This window comes from Sphaerodactylus townsendi, linkage group LG09, assembly GCF_021028975.2.
Source record: "Sphaerodactylus townsendi isolate TG3544 linkage group LG09, MPM_Stown_v2.3, whole genome shotgun sequence".
Classification (NCBI taxonomy): domain Eukaryota; kingdom Metazoa; phylum Chordata; class Lepidosauria; order Squamata; family Sphaerodactylidae; genus Sphaerodactylus; species Sphaerodactylus townsendi.
Window position 1 is genome coordinate 60,155,170 of NC_059433.1, and position 23,701 is coordinate 60,178,870.

Here is a 23,701-nt window from a genome sequence, read left to right on the forward strand (position 1 = left end):
TCCTTGGGAGAAAAACTGGGCTAAAATGTCCCGTCCCCCATTAATACTTTCCATTCTCACCACATGTTTGATACAAAATTTGGCACTAATGGTCAGCAAGATCAGGCAATTACCTACCTTCCAATGGCCAATGCTGCCATCTTGATTTTTTCCTTGATGTGGGACCCTTCCTACCTGGTCAAGCTCCACATTGTATAAGAAAAAATTCAGAATCCTTCATGAAAAGGCAGGGAACTCTGGGGGCATTTTCAGAGTGTGCATTCAGAACCACTCACTAAATGTCACGTGTCTCTCATACTGCTAGACAAGTTTACCTCAGAGCCCTGACAAGCTGAAATAGCAAAATCTAGGATTCCTGGCGCCAAAGCAGCACTGCAAGTCTAGCAAAAGTAATCAGCACGTACTACTATTACTATTGTTTTTGGTGAATTTCACTCTCTTAATTAGATGCACTGTGATGGCTGCTTTGAGCATATGAGTCACCACTTGGTGCTGCAGTCATGAAGTGATTGAATATGCATAAACCAACTTACCTCCAGACTCCTAATTGATACACTTGGGATAATTTGTTTTTCTCTCCTTTACGATTACACAGATCAGGAGTCCTTTATTAAAATAGAGGTACAGACTAAAGTGCAGCAGATGTATCTTGGGAAATAAACTGCCACATTATATTAAGTCTTTCACTGACAAAATATAGCTTTCATCTTGTCTGCTGCAATGTAGCTCATCCCTGCTGAAATGTATATGTCCCGTCCTAGCAGAGAACACATCTTGTTTTGCCTTTATCTGGGCTATACATCTTGCCTCATAGCGGATTTCTAATATACAAGCACTGGAATGATTCTTCTGAACCAGACAGAAAACTGAACATGACAGTTTTTGCACAGCTTAACACAAATCCTGATATATACATCATCTTCCACTGCATTTTATTATTTATTTGTTTAGAATAGTTCTAGTTCATACTGTATTAATCTTTCAGAATCATGAAGGCACAGAATTCTGTGCACATATGGAACAGATCCAAAGGCTAAAACTCCATATTTTTCAGAGAACCTTCTACAACTTGTGCCTTCTTTTGCACAATAAAAATACACACACTTACCAACAGATGTGGAATTATAAGTGGAATCCCTACAAAATCTTACTCAGCTCTTTAGCATTTAGGCTAGAATCTCATGTGGCCTAACTTAAATGGCTTCCCCAGCTGTGCCTTGCCTGATTTCAAGTTTAGTGAAAGATGATGTCACCCAAAATATTTATCAGGGTAGATTTACAGATTATACAACTAGTGGGATTTTTATAGGAGGTTTTGTTTGGTGTTCAGAAAGTAAAAGTTGTTGTTGCCTACCTGGAGGCACTAGGGGGAATATGTGTTGGGATTTTGCAAGTGTCTGTCACAACTCAGTCATAAAAGGGTTAACTGTTTGTATGTAAACAAGTTGCTGAAGTCCCTGTATGACCTGATCTGTTGATTAGCCATTGCTTGCATGTGAGCATGTACATCTGAAGTTATAAAGTTAGCTCTGTTTCTTGAGCAGACACAATACTAGAAAGGAGACACGAGCTAGATGACATCATGTGAGACAGCAGATAGGTAGCAAGATGTAGCCAACTATGCAGTAAAGTAGATGGGTAACAGGAAAGAAATAAATTTCTTATTTTATCTCCATGTTAACCCACCCTTATAGTTAGTAAACTCATTTATAAAAAGCAACTGAGAATCTGTCTCTTCTGTTCTACTCTGCTAATACACACACACACACACACACACACACACACACACACACACACACACACACACACACACACACACACACACACACACACGGCATGGGTGAGTTAGATCAGCAGAGGCCAGGAGAACTGCAGAAGTGAGGAAGCTGTCACACACTTCTCTGGACAGCTCTTACAGCCAGGACTGGGGCACTTGGTCTATGGATTGGCGAAGGCATGCAACCTGTGGAGTAAACAGATCATGCACCAGGCCCGGCATGGGCAAGCTGTCCTGGGATGACCACTGAATTGGGCCAAGGTGGAAGGCCTTGGGTTGCACTCTGGCTATCTTCTACATGGGCAGGGTAATAGGGATATAGTCACGGAGGGTTCTTGGGTGCTGGGTGACTGGCATCAAAGCGGGCACCTGGGTATATGGTGGGGCAACAGAGTGAGATTCCAAATGGGAGCATAAGCATGTGAATCATGAGTAGTGAGCAAGGGGGAAGCAGTGCTGCAGTCATTTTGTAGGGTTCTGTGTGGAATAATTTAAGTCCCCCTTGTGTTGGTCATCCTGTGATTGATCCATAGGTGGCGCCATGTGTCCCAGAGCCCTCTACTGAAGCTGCCCATATGCCTATGGGAGTGGGGTGGTTAGACCTATATTGTTCCTCGCTTTGGGGCCTTGCCATGACTGTTTGCCCAGGGTAAATAGTCCGGCGAGTCTACTGCTGCCTCAACTGCAGCAGCTTTGTGTGGCAGATAACAGCCTGTGGAAGGTAACAGGGTGGCCTTGTAGTTACAGAGTGCCACCTGCAGAGTCCTGCTCCACAGTCACTCCTCCTACCTGTTCTGTCAGTGTGTGATGCTTCCCAATGGTGTGTTCCATGCCCAAGGGTTGTGTGGTTGAGCCACCACAGTGGTGCAAGATGTTAAGTCTCACAGCTATGGGGCTCACTAACATAGCCCTGTGCCACTTGACTTGGCATCTGGTCTTTCCTTGCATGACCTGAAGTTTATACTGGCCATAGAAGGAGTGCATGTTGTAGCATAGCCCAATGAGTACTGGGCAAAGGACTTGTCCAACTTTCAAAAAGGAAATAAAATCACAGAGAAGTTAAGAAGCACACAGGCTTACGCTTATCACTGGAATCGGAACTCCATCAAACCCAAGGACTTGTCCACATTCTGTGGGATTCTGGGCAGTGGGGGAATGATAGCTGCTGTCAGCAGTGACTATGGCTGCCTATGAACAATACTGTATTTTTTGGCAACATAATTTTCTATTGTTCCCAAAGGAGGGGTGTGGCGCCTCCCCTGACCGCTCGTCCCCCTGGGGCGAGTGTGCCGTCCCACCTCCCTTTACCTGGGGGTTGTCCTCCCCAGACGATGTTTTAAATAGTCTCGCCCACAGGGCGCCTCAGCTTCTGGCGTGCCCTGGCACCCTTCCTGCACCCTTCCTGAACTCCTCCCCTCGCTCTGTTACTTCACGGAGCGAGGGTTGGTCTGCCTACCAGGCTTCCCACCACTCCCCCCTCCCTGTTGTACTCTCACAGGGTTGGGGCTCAGCTCTGGTCTCCCAGCCTGTTCTACTGCACCGCTGGGATACAGGACTCTTCATCTCCCTGCCCTTCTGGGCTAGACAGATCACTTTCCCTGCCTCCTCACAGGTCTCCCTTCTACCCTCTTCCCTCAGCCAACGCCCCTGAGCATCCTTTCCCACCCCCTTATATCCCTTTTCCTCTCCAATTCCCCTGCCATGTCCCAGCTGCCGTCCCTTCAGATTCCCTTCATCAGCTTCAGCTGGGACTAGGCGAGCCCGGCTAGGCTCAGAGCCCCGCCCCTTCACTCCTTCATCCTGGTGCGTTTGTGCCGGCGGGCCGGTCGATTGACCTATCAAAGGATTGACGGGTCAGGAGATTGGCCCCTAGTTTGGTTCCCGGGTCGGTGCATCGATGCGGCAGGGAGGCGGCGGCCCGCTCTAAAGGAGTGGCGGTGGATCGTCGAGGCTGCCGGCCAGCCGGCGCAGCACCTTCTCCTCCAAGAGAGCGGGCGTTGCCACGTCCTCCTGCGGCTTCACAAGTCTGGGCACCACGCAGGTGCTTGAGCCCGGACACAGGGGTATTCCTGCCCTGGAGCAGCTTAGGAAGCTAACTTCTGCCACTGTCCCTGATCTACCTCATCCCACGCTGGTGCAAGGGTTTATGCTGGTGACCTGCTGGCAGTTTGGTTCAGCATAGCACCAACAGGATGCTGCACTGGTACAACTGTGCTTTATGTCAACACCTTGGAGATTCACCGGTTTGACACCTAGTTAGTTCTCTGACCATTCCATACCACATCCCCGGATTGCTCTGTTAAATTTCCTATTATATAGTAATGGTATCAGCCAGTGTTCTTCTATTAAAAAGAGTTGACAAATGAATAGTTCTGCCTGTACAGAAATGTACATTTTCAATAGAAATAAAACCAAAAATTAACAAAAGCAGTCAGAGCATATTTGTATTTCGCTAAAGATGGGAAAGTCACATTTTTTCATTGGCACCATTTTTCTTGCTTCAGCCTTCACTTTCCTGTCACCAGAGGTAAATATCACAATATCAGCAACTAAATTATCGTGGTACAACAAATGCCAATAATTACCTCAGGAGCCTTTTTTCCTGAATGATGGCTTCTTATTTGTTCACTGTAGGCACCAACAGGTTTTTAATAAATTGAGTGAATCTGTAACTAATTTTAAATGCCCTAGTCCTCTAGGTTTATTTTTAATCTGAAACCATTTTCCAGAACTTTACTACATTTTAACTCACCCTTTTTAAAGAAAATTTCCTTTAGTAGGATGAAAAATTACTTTCCTCTAGGCTCCTTTTAAAATGCTATGCTTGAAAAAAAATCATGAAATACCAGCTCTGCTGTGATGTTAATCGTCTATATGGTATCATTCTAGTGAAAGCGAATATTAAGTTCATTACCACTAACTGGTAGCCTAAAACAGTAGTCTTCAGGCTTCCCTGATCCAGGATCCACCTTTAACTCCAAGGCAACAATATGGGACCCATGGAGCTGCCAGCATACCCCAGGACATGAATTCATGTGACATCAGTTTTGTGATGGGAAGATGAGGAGCCAGACTTACAACCTCACCAGTTAGGGAACTTTGCGTTGCAAGAACACACAGGACTACACTGATCTATATTACAGGGTCAGGGCATTCAGACATCATCCCTACTCGATTGTTGTTACTTCTACTGTGGGATCACCATTTTGGACTCATATCTGGAAGCAGCATGTGTCTGTCGCAGGAAAACATACATTCATTGAATAAAATTTAATTTCAATAGTCACTTTCGCAGGAGCTATGATTTAAATTAAAACTGGTTACTTCTTGTGTTAGAGGTATTGTCAGCCTTATGCTTAAATTTAAAAAAGTTGTAAGAACTAAAGTGATTTCCTGACTTCATTTGGGAAACTGTATTTAATTTATACATTTCAGGGTCAAACAAAAGGAGACACAAATCTATTAATGGACCAGCTAAGTATTTTTGCTGATAAAAAGCAACTACAGGAACCCCCTCAGACTGGGGCCACAACACGGGAGGAGGAGAATTTTTTTCCTACCATACCATTAGCCTGACTTCAAATATTTTTTACAGCTGCTGCATTTCCTCTTGGGAGAAACATACAGGATGCCCCAAATAGGGGCAAATAGTGTCTTGTGAACATTCTGAGTGAAAAAGTAATGTGTGGGAGGGAGTTAGCTCCTTTTAACTTGGGCCACATCCCCACTTTAAATGCTTTCCCTAGCTACTATCTACTAATTTAAACAAAAAAGCAGCTCACAAGGCTCATTCACAGACCTGTTAGCATCTAATCTAGTCTGGTCCTCAATTTAATAGAATATAAGAAGAGCCCTCCTGCATCAAGCAAACGGTCCATCCAGTTCAGCATCCTGGACAGTGGCCAGCCAGTTTCTTTGACAGGCTAACAACTGGCCACAGAGGTCTTGGTTCTCTCCCCTGATGTTGCCTCCTAGCACTGGGATTCAGGGGTTGATTGCCCCTGAATGTGGCAGCTTCCTTTAGTCACTATGGCTAGTAGCCATTAATAGACCTCCTCTCCATGCATCTATTTAATCCCCTTTTAAAGCTGTCTAGGCCTTTGACCATTACTGTGAACTCCACATTTTAATAATATATTAGTAAAGTAGTATTTTCTTTTTGTCTGTTCTGAATCGACTAACTGAACTGAATCTCCAATAGTCAGTTAGAAGCCTTGCTAAGCAAAAGCCCTTCTTGGACCCACCCATTTCATAAAAACATTCAGGAGAAGTCAGAAAATGTGTTTTGTGGGCCCCATGTTGGGGGCCCCTGCTCTATATGTTTAATAATTTTGTCTTTGATTAGAATTTCTACTAATTCGCCTGGAACAGCCAATTGGCTACCTGGCCAGTAATGTCATGGTTTCTCTGAACCCTTTTTTCAAAACTGGTGCAACATTTGCTACTTTTCTTCTGGGAAAGCAGCTGAATTTAGTGATAGGTTTCATATATAGGTTAGTACATCAACTATCTAACATCTGAGTTCCCTAAGAACAATCAAGCACACACCATCAGGACCTAGAGACTTATTGGTTTTTAATTTCCACAATCGGTTCAGAATTTCATCTCAGTTCTTCAGACAACCTTCCTGAAAATTGTGGTTGTGGCATGGATACATGCCCCACAATTTCCACAGTGATCACAGAAGCAAAAAAAATCCATTGAGCTTTTCTGCCATCTCCCCATTTTCCTTTAGCAATCCTTTTATTCCTAAATCATTCAAAGATCCAATTGCTTCTCTGGATGATTTCCTGCTCCAGATATACTTTATGAAATGTTTGTTGTCTTGATGCTTTTAGATACTACTACTCAAATTCTATTTTTGCATACCTACTTATTGACATGCATTTCTTCTGCCAGGACCTGTAGCGTCTTCTGTTCAATTTATTAGGGCAGACCTTCCACTTAAAAAAAAGAAGCCTTTAAAAACTTTTTATAGCTTCCTTGACTTGCATTGTTAGCCATGCAGGCATTCTTTTAGACTTGGCACTACTTCTCCTAATCTGTGGAAGGCATCCCATTGGGGCTTCAATTAGTGTGGTTTTGGGTTTTGAATTGGGCTGCAACAGGGAAATGTAAATTCCACTACCCAATTAATAACCAATAGATTCAAAGTCTTTATTTTAGAAAAAAACTATTTCTATTGTTCAGTCAAGTGCCTGACCCCCAAAGGAATCTACAGCAGTTGCAAAGATTCAAAGGATAGTTTAGGCGATTATAGAAATTTTGACATAGTGACACAGAGTCTTGCTATTTGTACATAACCAATAACCATTAATCAAGATAAGCATAGAAGTCTCATCCCGCTGAAAACTCTCCCACTGCGGAATTGGCACACTCTTAGATAGTGTGGATCCCTTAAAGAGAGAGGACAACCTTTAACATGGGCAATGATCATAACTAATGAAGAACAATAAGACTTGTTTTCTCTGTCAAAAGATAAAGAAACATAAACTCTCTTGCTAAGGGAGCACTTCCTTAAGAGAGGATTTATTTTACAAAAATAGGAATATAAGGTAAAGTGAAGTACATAGAACAAATAATACATGCACACTGAATGAAATCTTTCTTTTTTCAAACGAAAGAATAATTTTTCCATCCACTGTTTATAATTTAGAACAGTTACCTAATTAAAAAATTATGGATATTTTGGAATGCTGAAACTTCCAAAATAACTGTAATCTGATTAGTCATGAATTAGGTTTCTGCATTTTTAAACAATAAAACAATAAAACAATTTTTAAACCATTAAACAATAAAAAGCAATTTTATAAATCATTGTGTTATAATTAATTTTACTTATATTATTTCAAAAACATATAACAACCTCAGGCTACAGTAAAATAAGTAATGAATAATGCTGCACTTTGCAAATGGCGTTCATGTCAACTCCTTAGCTCTGACAGCTTCCATCCTCCACATTTAAAAAATAATTTACCATGTTCCCAGATGCTGAGAATATATAGAAATTGTAATCAGGAAACAGATTTTCTACATCAGGCCAACATGATGCTAGGACTGTTTCTGGACAGAGGCTATTCATCTAGGGCCGTGGTGGCGAACCTTTGGCACTCCAGATGTTATGGACTACAATTCCCATCAGCCCCTGCCAGCATGGGCAATTGGCCATGCTGGCAGGGGCTGATGGGAATTGTAGTCCATTACATCTGGAGTGCCAAAGGTTCGCCACCACTGATCTAGGGTGATAAAAAAGGCTCATTTCAAAGCTAAAAACAGAGATTTTCTCTACTAGTCCCCAAAGTTAAAAGGAACAATAATAGCAGTACAGTGATCCCTTTAACTAATGACACCTTTTAACTAATGACATTAATGACAAAGCAAAACCAGTATATTGAATCATTGGCATCTTTTGTCTAGGTGCCAAGTGATTGCATTGTTCACCCCAAAGAGATCCAGGAATCTTAGAGATGAGTTAGTTAGAGGTAGGCTGAGATCCCCTGCAAGACACTTTGAGCAACGATGGTCATAGTTGGCCTGTTGGGAATTATTCTTGCAGCAGATGTGCGGTGTGCCCTCTCTGTCTTCACATGGACAACTTCCAGGTAACACAGGGACAGAAGAGTGATTATATAAGATAATTTGTCAATTGTAATTCTAAATGTGTAATATATGGTATTCAGTGTCCCTGTGGTCTTTAATATATTGGTTTCACAACCAGGGCCATAAAATGCAGGATTTGTGAACATAGAAGTTGTATTAGGCTGGGCAGAAAAACAGCTCTATTCGCTAACCACTTCTCAGCCCTCAATCATAAGAACACAGATCTGCCTTTCCGGATTATTGAGACGATTCCAGATACCTCTGCAAACCTGCTTCAAAGACTGAAGACAAGAGAGGTGTTTTGGATTCACACCCTTGGGACCTTAGCCCCTTGTGGCTTAAATGAAGAGACAGACTGGTTATGCACTTGATATCATGCTGTATAATTTTCTTGTGGCGCCTATTCTGTTTTGGAATTCTCCACTTTCCCTCCCCCACCGTTTGTTTTTTGCCATGACTATACAGGTGTTCTTTCCCCCCTCCCTTACAGCTGGATATTTGCCAAATTGCATCAGTGGTCTGAGTTAGCAACCCTCCCTCATCTTCTTCCATTTAGGAAGTATATAAGGCAAACAGCTCCTTGCACTTCACCTAAACTTATTGCTCCTAACTTGAAGAAACCCTTTTTGACTGAGGTATTCAAGGATGCTGTCGTAACAGGTATTTCGTTTATGTAATTTAAGTTGGAATAATATATATTCACAACTAAGTTTTAAACTACAATTTTTCTGTACATTTTATCTTTTTTTCCTGAAGACTATGGCATCACCGGCGTGATTGACAAGACACACTGTATTATACCTTTTGAGTGGACACTGGCTTCATGTTGAAGACATGGGTGCCAGTGATATACAACTGTCTAATAAATCTGTATTTTGAAGCTGTATTGAGGATTTGATAATGTCATATGTAATTGGCAAACTTTTTTTGCAGACTATTATCTCAGTCATTTAAATGATACATTTCTACTTGTAGTCGGGCAGCATACACATTGTATTATCACTGTTGACCATTGAAGGCCAGTAGGCTGAAACACATTGGACAGGTTATCATGGGCCATCTACTATGACGGGGTGATTTTAATTTGAATAAATGCATATGTATTTGCATGCATATTATTTGCATATGTATTTGAATAAATGCATATGTATTTTTGCTATGCAGAAGTTCTTAATTTAACTGACCCTTATCTATTCTTGACCTTTTGGTACTTAATTCTTTTTCTGGGTTAAGTTTGTTAATGTCCCCTTTTCTTGTTGGCGCTTAATAAATACAGTAACCATGCTACAAAGATTTAGCATAGAGCCAATGCACAAAAATCTTCAGTGAGCTCAGGTCTGTTTCAGTTCAAAGTTCTGGTGTTTATCTTTAAATGCATAAACAGTCTGAGACCCAAAGTATCTGCACATCTATATTCCCTCATCCAAGCGTTCCTGAGTTGAGACTTCTCTGATCGTATACAGTTTCAAAAGGTTTACTGTGGCCCGGGTCTTCTCTGAGATTGCACTTCAATGATGGAACTTCTTCCAGAAGAAAGTTTGTCTGGCACTCTTTCTTATTAGCTTTTCTTTTTTACTTAGTTCATTTGTAGTCTGCCTCTCCAGTGACGATCCAAAGCCATCTACATTGTTCTTTTCTCCTCCATTTTATCTTGTAAGGCAGGCTGAGCTGAGTGTGGGGATTTGAACCCAAGTATTTTAGATCCTACTATGACACTCTTATTACAATATCACACTGAGCCATTGGTCTTTGTCATTGTTAGTGGGGCCTTAGATGCTCTTGTTTTTCCACGCTCTTGTGAGTACCATCTTCAACGTAGTAGTAAATAGTGCTTTCCGCAGTTATCTGTAATTGAATACGAAAAAACCCATCCATACTTGAAGGACCAGTGTCTCCAAAGCTGACCTCTGTAACAAACCCAAGAAATCTTCTCTTAATTTTTATTGTGTTCTTTTCCTTTCCTCACATCACCAGGAAGGGTCAAAACTGTGGATTTTATTTTTCAACAGGGAGGACACCTGTGAACTAGCCTTTGGACTCAGACCATAGAGCAGCTGTCATGTGTTAAGTGCTGTCACTGCTGATGACCTAGAGGTGAAATGCTTTATATCATATTACCAGTTCAATGTACTTTCCTTTTCTGAAGGGTATGGATTGGTTTTTAAACTTAAGTGAATGGTTTTGTTTCCACTGTGGAATTCACATGCCTGGTCTTACTGCTTAAATAAAAAAGAAGAGGGCAATATACTTCCATCTGCTTATCTTGGACAATATAAAATGTAGCATTGAATTAATTTTGCACATAAAACATCTACTGTAAAATGGACTACTTTATTTTCTGCAGACATAGGGCAAGCCATTTCTAATATCATATTCCCCCAAATAATTTTAGTTTGATCATGATACACACTACATTAATTTCTGGATTCTCCCCACTCAAGGTCACTCATCTACATATATATAAAGCTAACAGTGTTTTTGTTGATGATAGTATAACTCAGTAACTGCTGGGCCAATTCCTCTGAATATTCCCAGCCACTATAGTCAGCCAGGTGAGAGTGTTTTTAGATGTTCACATACCTGAAATTTCACACCTGGCCCAGGTAAAACACCTTTTTCCTGGTGCTCCATGGTGAAGGACATGCAACTGCCTATGTGTAACTGTCACCCTTAGAATGTTTGTGCAGCTTAGAATGTTCACTCAGATGGCCAGATATGAGCAGTGGAAACAGTACATAGGCAGTAATTCGAGTGGAAGTGAAACACATACACACACATACACATGAGGGAGAGGGAAGGGAGGGAGAAGGAGGGAGGGGTGGCATGCAAGGGAAGAGAGGGAGGGAAAGGGATGGAGGGGGAGGCATGCAAGGGAAGAGGGGAGACAGTGAGGGGTGGCATGCAAGGGAGGGGAGGCAGGGGGCCCAGCATCTTGATATGACCCACCCACCCTAGCGGAGGAAAAGGGAAGGGAAGGAGGGGGAGGGGTGGCATGCAAGGGAAGAGAAGTGAGGGAGGGAAGAGAGTGAGGGGCGACATGAAAGGGATGGGAGGGAGGGGCCAGGCACCCTAGATTCCCTGAATACTGCGGTTACAGTTAAGAAAACCAGGCACGCATTACTCAGGCGTAAGCTTGGTACAGGAACCGTGACATACTTTGAATGGCTGCGTTGCGCTCCCAGAGGGTTTCCTCAGAAGCGACACCCATTGCCACCAACCAAACTTATTCCCAGGTAAAGGATCATGACCAGCCAGCCTAGATGTGTGGGAGGGGTGCCTTTCCATCCCCCCCAAGGAATGTGGGCACACACATCAATGACATCGCACAGTATCAGGCTGCGTGTTTGCATGAGCACGTACTGCTGGCCTCTGAAATTGATTTGCTGCTACTGTTCCTTTCCCATTTCACCACAATAAGCCACAGCAACGCGTGGCCGGGCCCCGCTAGTCTTTAATAAGAAGCATCTACCACAGCTTCAAATTCTTTGCTGAAACCCAACTATATTCTTAACTTAGGCCAAATTCCTTATACCCTACCTGTCCCTAGATAGTTGTTTTCTCCCTTGTGTATCCAACAAACCCTAGGTCAGTGTCTGGTATATGTACTGAATACAACAGTACATTTTAAAAACAAGTCTCAAGGTAACCCCCATAAAACAACAACCGCAGAAACATGAACCGGATGAAGGCATATTTGTCTTTAAAAGGCCAATAGCTCACCAAAATAGCTTAAACCGAGACTAAACCAGTTTATGTACATCCAAAGGTGACTTGTGGTGAATGAATCTCAGTTCAACTCCAGCAAGATACATTGTAAACTCAAGTGGACATGGACTCCATACCCTTTCCTATTTTAGAGGTGGTGCTATTTATGCTTTATGCTCTCTCTCTTCCGAAAATCATCCAGGATTATACTGCACAATGATGCCAAAAAAGCTTCCATCTGCTTATCTTGGCAAAACAAAATGAAAATGGCAAAACAAAAGGAGCAGGGTGGAATAAAACTGAAACAAAAAACTAGTTAAATGCTAAGTGGTGGTGGAAAGAGCCATCAAGTTGCAGCTGATTTATAGCAACCCTGTAGGGTTTTCTGGGCAAGAGACATTTAGAGGTGGTTTGGCATTGCGTACCTCTACACAACAATTCCTTGGTGGTCTCCAATCTGAATACTAACTAAGACCGACCCTATTTAGCGTCCTAGAATCTGAAGCTACTGTGCTGGTGGGTGCACAGCTACCCATGTCGGGGTAAATGTTAAGTAACTGTGAGCAAATAAAATGGCACAGAAGATGTCATTAGCTTCAAGGAATGAATACAATATCCCGGGGATATCCCGGGGAAAAGTGGCTTGAAGTGAACACTATTTGCTGTCATTTTTCTGTCATTGTAAGTCCACAATAAAGTCACTGTAAGTCCACACTAAAGTTCCAAGCTGTCACTGTAAGTCCAAAATAAAGTTCCATTATCCCTCCATTCTACTATGATCATGGATTGTAAGTCCACAATAAAGTTCCATTACCCCTCCATTCTACTATGATCATTCCTTGGGTTTTCTATTACTTCATTATGGAAACTAATTTCAGTACATTCTCCTCTTGCCACAACAATAATTCCAGTTTAGATAATAATTTTGTCCTGGAAACGCCTTTATCATGGGGTCATGCAACGTGTCGCACCTTTAAATACAACTTCTTCGTTGTCACACATCGGCTCGTTTTATTTTAATCAATGCCCAATCTCTCCTTCGTTATTACACTCCAGAAATAAGATACCTTTTCCTAGTTCACTTCCCCCCTTATAGAAAACAACTCCAGCGTCAGGCACAAAGTCTTCAACGTGAGAGCCCGTTTGCTAGCGTCCATTGCAAGTTGCAACGCCAAAGGGAATTCACGTGAACCTATACTAAACACGGATGAAATCCCATCAGTTGGGCCGTACATTCCCACAAGTACCAGAGCAAAAATCCGGTAGATACGAAACGAGGGAGTTGCAAACCAGCAAAGTGCGCGAAGCGAGAAAGAGCGGGCGGACTTACCCGGCGTAGCGGTTGTCGTAGAGGTAGCTGTGAGCCTGCTCGAAGAGCAACCAGAGAGAGAGAAAAGAGACTACTTTCCTGTGAACTTTCCTCATCTCCGCACGAGGTTCGGGAGAGATGATGGAGGCTACACCTCTGCTCGTCTCTGCTCTGTGTGTACAAAAGAGCCGCTCCGGGGGGAACTCGATTTGGAACTGGGAGGGAGGAGCAGAGGCAGGAAATTAATTTTTTTTCTTTGAGAGGAAGGGGGGCGAGTAGGAGGGGTCGTTGCTTTTCAGCTACCGTGCACAAAAGTCAGTTTTTTTTTTAAGTTGAGGGGAAACGAGTGTTGCAGGAGCTTTTGCAGAAGGAATCGCAGTTTTGCTGCGTGTGTTCAGTTTTGCAAAAGCAGCGTCCAATCCCGCTTCCGAAAAAATTCGGTGACAAAAAGTTAAATGCAAGAGGACTGGAGTTTGAAACTGAAGCAATTCCACAGGAGCGAGAGTGGTGAATTCGGCGGGAAAGACAGGGAAGCACAAGAGGGAAGCGTATTTAGATTTGGGGGAATGAACATTTTCTGCTTTCTGAATGCTGTTTTCGCTTTACATTTTTTAATCCTATCCTTTCAGTTGACTAACATTTCGTACATCAATCTGGGCAGTATCTTGAAGGGACTACCTTGAGGGTCATAACTTGGGTGGCAGTTTCTCAGAATTACAACAAATTTCTAGACTAGCGATCAGGATACCTGGAAAAAAATGACTGTTTTGGAGTGTGGACTCTATGGCATTATATCCTCCAGGAATTTCTCAAGCTGGACTGGCAACTTCAGTTTTGGATGAAGTTACTATTTTCTCTGAAGTTAGAATGTTTAAAAAATGGGTAAGAGAAAAAATATTGTCATTGCGCTTGTGAAGACTTTGGATCTTCATTTCTATGTAACAGTTCAGACACATTGGCCCTCATCCAGAAGGAAGCTGTATGTCCCTCAGCCTTCAATGTTGAGACTTTTTTGAAACTCTCTTAGGGATCAAAAGGAAGATTGATGGATACGGTTGTTAACTATCTATGCTCCAATTAACCTGCATTGTGGTCTAGAAAGTACATTTCTGAATTTGTTGACAATCAGATATTGATTCTGCCCATCAGATTCTGCTGTCTGCTTTCTCTGATCACCTACACCAGCTTCTGCCATATGGGCTGCATTTTAAACAGTGAATTGGCAATTCAGGGGAGAGGGGTTTTTTATATTTACATGTGTTTCTGTGACTGACTGACAAATGGGTTTCAAATGAAGCCAAATGTGTATGAGGAAGGAAGAAATGTGTGTGAATGAGCAAGAGAAGAAATATCACTTATTCTCACATTCTTCTGTTCCAGTGTTTTGATTAGTGATGACAGGAGAAAAATGAGAAGTAGCCAACGAATCAGACAACTTTTTTGAGTGATGTTAGTGTTGGTGGTGCGTCTAGATCATTCCCATCTTCCCACGACTTGTCTTTTACTGTTGATCAGGACTTCAAAGGGACCTTATGCAGACTGGGGGCTGCGTGAGGATTACAGCAGCAGATCTTGAACCTCGAGCAGTCCTTCCCCATGTCTGCAATGTTGCTTCTAATTCAGTTTCTCAAAGACTGGCCTGTATCTACTGTGGCTCTCTTTTCCACGCCACATCAATCTAAACATGTAGTGGAGAAACAAGGTTTGCTCACAGATATAATCACAGAAAATTTAAATTATCTGATTTGTGAGCTCCCAACAGCTGTGAATTTTAAAGAACTTGATGTTCAGCTGTGGGTTTGGGAGGTAAAAGTTTCATTGTCTGAGAAACACTAGAGAGTATTTGGTGGTACATTACACAAGAGGGTCTGAAACTAAGGAACAGTGGCTTGCTGAAGAAGACTCTAGGGAGTCATGGTAGCTGCATGATTTGAACCAGGGCTGTTAATTCACAGCTCAGTCTCTTAACCAGTTAAGCTGAGACTATAAATATTTGTTATTTAATGATTTTTGCTTCTTTTCAGTTTGTGAATTCAACTTTTTAGGCTCTGGAGTTTTCAAAGCCTTTGGTAATGTATATGGGGATGCTGTAATTGGTTAAAACAAGAAGGAAAAGACTTGCTGTATGCATAGACGTCTACATATTTCTGGATTTGATTTTAGAACGTTTCTTTGCCTATACAGTGTGACTGTACCAAGACGTGTTTCCGTCCTATTTTTATGCAGGAAGATTCAAGACAAAAGATCATGAGTTACGTTAATCCTCACAAACTAGAAGCGATATAGTACCGACGCAATGAACAATCCAGTCTTGTGGATACCATTAGATAGACTCCAATGTAATTTACTGGCAATCACACCAGTCTACCATTTTGTGCCATAAATAATGGTTGGGTCACATGTGTATCAGTAAACAACCAACCTGTAGCTTAGATTACTTTTAATGGTTTTTCTATTGATTAAAGCCGAACCAGTTTATAGGTCTGAAATTTTTGCCAATACATCCCAGATCTTTGGTTTCTGTGTTATTCACACCAGTTAGTCAGAGGTTGACACAGATTACACGGAAATGAAAGTTTCTCCATCTGACCTCTTGCCTTCTCCTGACATTTGACAGTTTAATTGGCAGTGCCTCATGCGGAGGGTCCCTGTGTGCTAGCAAGGTTAATCCTGTAGCACATGCTCGTGCTTTGAAAAGCCTCTGAAGACAAATAACAATAATAAATAGCTGGTGGCATCTGGTCAACAAAAGGGGATGTTTTCCATCAACAAAAGGATTTGGCATCTTGGCATTTCACAGTCTGCAAACAACATAATCTGTATGGCAAAGGCATCAGTAAGCTACCAAATGCAGTTCTAATTCCATGGCTGATTCTCAAAGAGTCTTCTAAAAGTGTTTCTGAAGTCAGAGGAATGACTTGTCATGAGTTCTTTCTGCCAACAGATCAAACAACATTCTTATCTCTTGTGTAACAGAACCAGTTTCTATGTTCTTGTGCATCAAGTGCTGCAAAAACTCAATCAGCAATGTTTAATCTTAGCCTAACAAAATGTGCATTTTTCATATATCACAATTAATCGAATACTTGCATCTTGGTGTTACAAAAACTAAGCAGATTAATGTTAAGTTTCAGACAGCAGATATCTGTTAAACTGGCTCTGGCAGTTAACTCCAGATTTTTTTTACACCTAAACCCTGCTATTCTTTCCAATTGGATCCAAAGCAACTTAAAATCCTCCTCCACTTTATCTTCATAGCAATAGCCCTTTAAGTAACTTGGGCTGAGAGATCGTGACTGGCCGAAGTCAGCAAGATTCTGTACCATAATGGGGATGTCTCAGATCCTACTCTAACACGCTAACCACTACACTATGCTCGTCCCCAGCGCATCTTGGCATCTGCCCAGGCTAATTCAGGGCTAAAAGTGTTCCCATGCTATGAAATCATGCCAGAGCTGTTCAATGGATAGCTAATTTGGGATGCTTGTGGGAGGTGTGAATGTAGTCAAAAGAAGAAAATAAACATGCAAAGAGGATGAGTTTTACTTAGCCCTTGCCTGTGCTTATTTGTTTGGATGCAAGTATCACAAAGGTCAATGGAAACTCATAAGGGAATACTTCACTAGATGAGAGGACTCATGAATGGATCTCCTGCTGTTTTTAAAGTCAGGAATAGCTGGAGTATGTGGAATTCAAATGATGGCTGTAACATGGAGGAGTTTCCTCCATATGTATTTTTGAGACAGTTTTAGCAGCTACAGGTTTTATGCTGAAGTTGTATAATTGACCAAGAAGTGTACTAAATGTTTTTCTGAATATTTGTAGGCTATAATCACATCTAAACCATTTCCCACAACATTGGGAGTAAGAGGTATGGGAAACACTCAGTGGCTAACAGAAACACCAATTATGAGGGTTACTATTAAGTAGTGCTTATTTGTTTTTGACATATTCTCAAAATACTATAAAGAATATATAAAATTAGGGATTGGGTTCTGAGGACCACAAGAATGCCGTTTGAATAGATCTTTTCACCATCCCTCTGGTTTCTACAGCTGTTTGAGTGGGAGGGTAGACCTCATGAACAATGTGAAATGGTGCATGGGATTGATTATATCTCAGGCAGGAGATCATGGAATCCCCTTTGCATGGGCACTTAGGGGCACCTTGGATATAACATGCACTTTCTACTCTAATATGCCTTTGGTGAATTATTACCATACTCTGGAAGGCTCCATCATGCCCTATTTGGGTCATTCCCTGGGAAGAATAATTGGAAAATATAATAATGCCAGGAAAAGTTGAAGGCAGCAGGAGAAGAGAAAGACCAACACGAAATGAACTGACTCTATGAAGGATGTTATGGCCCTCAGTTTGCAAGACTTGAGCAAAGCTGTTAATGATAGGACATTTAGGAGGACATTGACACATAGGGTTTCCATGAGTCAGAAACGACTTGACAGCAGTTAGCGCATACACAGAGCATTGGCTATTGTCTGCTAGGAGGGAGGAATTTTCATTAGACTTGGAAAGAAAATTGTTGTACTGACAGGGCTTCTGATATTTGTGGGTGTAAAGTGCAATCAAGTCACAGCCGACTTGTTTTCAAGAGTTTTCAAGGAAGCAGAGCTGGTTTGCTGTTGCCTTCCTCTGCATAGTGACCCTGGTATTCCCTGGTGGTCTTCCATCCAAAGACTAACCAGGACCTCCCCTCATTCTTAGATCTGACAAGATCAGGTAAGCCTCACTTGGCACAGTCGCCTCACTTGGCACAGATGGAAAAAGGTCACCTGGGCTGTGTGGGCCCCCTGGGACTCTATAGTTAGAAGACGGACCTTACTGTAAGGCCGTTTCTGCACAGGCCAAAAAAACCCAGTAAAACAACAGTAAAAACAGCGTATATTAAATGTAAAATGACCTTAGAGAGCAGACGAAGACAGTTCTGATCATGTTTCATTTCTTCTAAAACTGGAAATTTCAGGTCAGAACTGAGTGACATTTCATGACAAATTTTTGTTGAAACAGCCTTTTGAAGATGGACTACAAATTGCATTACAGATGTTGTCTCCAGGCAAGACAGCAGTAAATCCAGCTCATGTGCAATCATCCTAGACAGGTCTACTCAGAATCCTACTGAGGGCTATTTGATGGGGCTTACTCCCAGAAAATGTTAGGATTGCACTGATAGTGACTTCAGAAATTACAGTCACTTATGGAATGCTTCCACTCCTTTCAATAGAATGGGAAAGAACAATATGCTTCACAAAAATGGGTTTACTAATATCTTCACTTTTTGGATTGGATCTTATGATAACCTTTCTCTAAGGCTGTTTCTGCACAGGCCAAAAAAACCTGGTAAAACGACAGTAAAAACAGTGTTATGGGCGGGGAGTTTGCACGGCCGCCGCTGCAGAAACGATGCTGCAGCGATGCAGCAATGCTCCAGCGATCCCACAACAGTGTATTTGAAAATCACTCAATGAGCAAGTCTTTTTAAAAAATCGACTTTGCAGCCTGTGTTGTGCGAAGCGTCCGCCAGGAATTGGTGCCACAGAGCCTGCCCCCACAATGGCAGCCCGCATGGGCCAATCCTGGCGCCGAATGCCTGTGACGTCTACCCTGGGGAAAAAAGAACGCCATTTGCAAAGTGCAGCCGTGCGAAGCGCTGAAGTTCATCCATTGTGCTACCTGTCCACGGAGCACCCACCCATGCGAATGCTACATTGCTGCAGTGTTGCCGATAACACCGACGGCACAACTCTGTAGTTGGCTGTGCAGAAACGGCCTTAGTGAGGATCCTTGCTCCAATAAAGAAGGCCTTCTCACTTACTTGAGGGATTGGATACACTAGATGAGGGGACTCATGAATGGACCTGCTGTTTTTAAAGTCAGGAATAGCTGATCATAGATCCAGCTCTGTGTTTGAGTAGTTTACATCTCCTTTGTCCTTGCATTTTAGTATCAAATCCAATATTAATCATAAAACAAACATTAGTATAGGATTGCTCCTTATTATGCATTTGTTGCGCACCAGATGAGCTTCTTCGGTCAATGGGACAGTCAATAGGGCCTTTCCCTATTATGTTTATTCCTAGGCAGAAACATATGGGAGCAGATAGTCCTTCAAACACTTAGTCCCAAGCCATTTAGGGATTTAAAGGAATAAACCACCATCTTGAACTAGGTTTGGGAATGGCTAGGTAGTCATTATAATTACTGTAATATTGGGGTCCCAATAGCTGATCCTGACCATCTGTCTATCTGCAGCATTCTATAGGGTAGCACCAAACAGAACACACTGCAATAGTCTATATCCATGACAAAGTATTTACCTGTAAATTTGTGGATTCCTGTAGCCTCCATGCATTTTATCTCTTTGCTAAGGACCCCTTTCTCCTTCTGCCCCCCATTCCTCCTACCTTCTTTACTTTTGAATCCCTTTTAGGAACACATCCTGGTTGGCTGGTTTCTTTGGACTAGAGAGGTGGGAGGAATGTAGTACACACAGATTCTTGCAAAGTGAATGTTTTTGTCTGTCGCAAGTATTTTACTGCTGAACTGCCTAGATTTGCTGTCTTATCAGCTGCATATGGAAAATATTTTATTTTACCACTACATATCTTTGTTAGGACAATAAAGTCACTCTCAGTTTTAAGAAAAATCTGTTTTATCCTCCTTTAGGTTCCCTCCAGAGGCATATTGAGTTGTGTATACAAAGACTTAAAAGATCCCCTGGGATCCAGTATCTAGGTTCTGTATGCGTACAAGGGATAATTTTATGTTCATATCCTGAAATGATAGGTACCTCTCTGGTAGTCAAATAGTGATGTATTAAATAGCTTGCAGTGGTACAGCAGCCAGGCTAGTAAAAGTAAGTCACCAATTTCATAGCAGAGTGTCAATGCACACTGATTGCTGCAGTTGTTGTTGGTGTTAGAGGCTCAACAGATGGTTGGCACTAAACAGTGCATGGGGTCTGGCCTTTATCCCTTTTCGAGGATTACTTTGAAAAATCCAGAAGAGACACATGGACAGCAGTAAGTAAGGTTCAGCAGTAACCACAAATAGCATGTGAAGCATTCTCACATGATGTAAATTGTAGGTTTAAAAGAGTGGCACCAACAAAAAGGCTATTCAGTGGTGGGATTCAGCAGGTTCGCACCACTTCGGCAGAACTGGTTGTTAAAATGGTGCTTGTAAACAACCGGTTGTAAAATTATTTGAATCGCACCACTGGAAATAGGGTTTCCAAAATGTGGAGGGGAAAGTGTCCTGCCCTTTAATAGAGGCTTAATGTGTGAAAATGGTGACTTTTTAAAGGCTCCGGGTTAAACAACATCACCTGGTAAATAACATCGCATAAAACTGTTATCAATATAGACCTTTTCAGTCATTATAGTTTTGGTGCTCCTACTTTGTATACAAGGACAGCCTTACATGAGATCTCGGTGTACATCTTTTTGTGTAAATCAGGCAACATCCCTAATTTCCAGCTCTTTGAATGTGAGCATGTTCTTTCAAAATCTGAGTTTCCATCTGCAAGTACTTAAACTATACATGTTCCTCTATTCACAAAACACAAGGAATATACTTATTGGGAGGGTTGTATGTAGCACGTTTTCCAGTCCACAAGGTAGGCAAAATCACAATTAAAAAATATTTTTGCTGTAACAATATTTGTTGCTGTTGAGGAGTGTTTTACAAAGTTCTGTTTCACTGGAGTTCCCGTCACAAAAGCACTGCTCTGCATGTTGTGAGGCAGAAAAGTGTAGGCCTATGGTACATGCCTTGTCATCTGAGATTTCTGGCTGGAGTTTATACAGTGTTTTAGAGAAGTGTGTTTAGTATCCTACCTAGGCTGTGCTTTAGGTGTGTGTTGGCATGGCAGAAAACAGGTGTGTTTTTGTGTGGAGGGGTTGCTTTACATCTCCCTTGAATTCAGTGGGAATACTGATAAGTGTTTTTTTACTGACATAATATTACATTGACACAAGATACAGACTGGTCTTATGCCCCTCCTGGTGCCATCCATTTCTGGTGTCATCCATGTCCTTTGGTGTCATCCATTTCTAGCTCCCTTATAACAATAGTGGTGCCAATGCTGGATTTACATTAGCACACAGTTGATGTAGTGACGCACTGGTTTATGCCTGAGTTATTAGAGTCTGTCTGTTACTCTAGGAAAGGGACTTAGCTGCCATCCTAAACAGCTCACTGCAACTATAATTAAGCCTTGTTCAGGGTTGGGGGGAAGCCCAAGGGATACCACAGAAAACAAAATCAAAGAACCATTGCAGAAGCTGAATTTTACTTGCCTATATTGACATAAAATGATGTAAATATAAAGGATTTTCTAAGCTCAAATCCATAATATAATGGAGCTGATGAACAGTTGACTTCCAAAACATTCACAGCTGCAAGGGGTTAGTAGTGGCCTATCATTATGTTGTTGATTTAGTACTCCAAGGAGAAAAATAAATAGTGTCTAAACATACACACACAGTGCGTATGCACATGGTATGTACAAAATTATATTAAGGAGAGATGAAAAGCAAAATCATATCCAGATATTAATCCATCTGTCACCTGCAACAGTATGCTGTTGAATATCAACTAATGCAACTTAACTTATTTACTGAGAGTGGCATTTGATGTTTAGTAATGCCTACATGGAAAAAGTTCTACGTTTCTTATTTTTGCTTAAGTTAAAGTTAGAAAACACCAAGATTTATGTAGTGCCAGTAACAATTGTATCCTTCCAGGATACTGATATTATTCAAACAGTTTAAAAAGTAGTCTGGGTCTGAAAGTACCAGGAACCTTAAAAAAATTAAAACATTTATTACCCATCCTTCCTTGTAGTTCAGGTAGCTAACCTTAAGAAATGGTGGCACAATGGTGTCAAATAGGTATAAAATAGGTGAGGTAGTGATTTTATGAAAAGAAAACATAAATTGATAGTCTCCCCTTTCAGCACAATTGTTGGAAAATTGCAAGGCATTTTCTTTCAGTCTTGAAAAATGAGTTAGAGAAAAACAGAAGAGAGTGTTTTTAACAAAGCAGAAGTTAGTTCCCAGTTTGTTCATCGTTCCTAGTCCCTTATTCACATTTCCTAGTTTCTGAATACTGATTTGTGCAATTTAAAACCTCTGCACTCAAAAATAAGGTTTGGACCACCACATATCATACACCTCCACAGTCAGAAGACTCTGCCATACAAGGGAATATATGCCAATTCCTGGTCCAATGCCCAGATCTTGAGCCAGCTGTTCCAAAGTGGGATGCACCCAGGACAAATGGACATCGGGGCCCAGCTGAACGCTTCGGCCCAAAAAAGGTTGTTGGTCTCTAGGGCTGATTCCGCATGGGCCAAAAACAGAAGTGTGAAAAATGGTGTGAAAATGGTGTAAAAAGGTTTAAAAGGGTGTAAAAGGGTTTATACTGCTTTCACATCGTTTTCATACTGCTGTTTTTGGCCCATGCGGAATCAGCCTAAGATGCTACTGGGAGAGTTTGTATGCATGAAATGCACAGTGATTGGGGAGTTAGCTCCATGAATCTTGCACAAGTGTCCCTGGGCTGCTTCAATGAACATACTGGCCATTGTTGGTAGTGATGGACTTTTCCCTGTCATTTAACCTCAGACCTCTAAGGGGGACTGTACAGAGTCAGAGAAATAGATAGGTCAGGACCCTGAACATGCATCCTGTCTACCGCCCTGATGTTATATCTTTGATGTGTAGAGTGTTACTCTCAGGGAATTTTCCTTCCTTCAGGCTGATACCTTCTGTTCACACTCTCTCTTCTTTATCTTGACATCATGAGGGCACAACATAAATCTCTATGTCTCTTTACATCGTTCTGTCATTGTCTGTGGTTTGTAAAAATGTCTTGGAAAACTGGACACACCTTTGAGGACAAAATCATAAGTGCATTCTCAGTACTCTTTGCTACACAGAAAGGCTATCAAAATAACACTCTCATTCAGATAGCAAGTAAGTTACATTTAAATACCATACTGTTTAGGAAATTGCTATATAATTTTTGGATTGATGATAGAGATTGGATTGATGATAGAGATTAAGAACTAAAACCATTCTAAAGATTCAAGAGACAGAAACACCTAATATCTGTAAGAAGCCAAACGTTTCACATGCTTCTGTCCAGTGTGATAAATGCAAGGATTGGTTTCCTACAATTAACAGTAGTCATAAATCTATAGTTATTGGTGCCCAGCTTACATCATGGTTTTGTCCAGTTTGTGAGGCCACTGAAAATACTGTACTTAGCAACGATAAACTAACGGTGGT

General features: G+C 41.6%; 1 protein-coding gene across 1 annotated transcript in view; it reads right to left on the reverse strand.

Moving 5' to 3' along the window:
* The window catches only part of CPA6 (carboxypeptidase A6), a 53,116-nt gene extending 39,522 nt beyond the window's left edge, over positions 1-13,594 (reverse strand). Inside the window, exon 1 of the mRNA XM_048507365.1 lies at positions 13,413-13,594. Within this exon, the coding sequence (XP_048363322.1) occupies positions 13,413-13,507 (95 nt within the window). The 5' untranslated portion in view covers positions 13,508-13,594. The remainder of the gene's footprint in view (positions 1-13,412) is intronic.
* Positions 13,595-23,701: the final 10,107 nt, after the last annotated feature.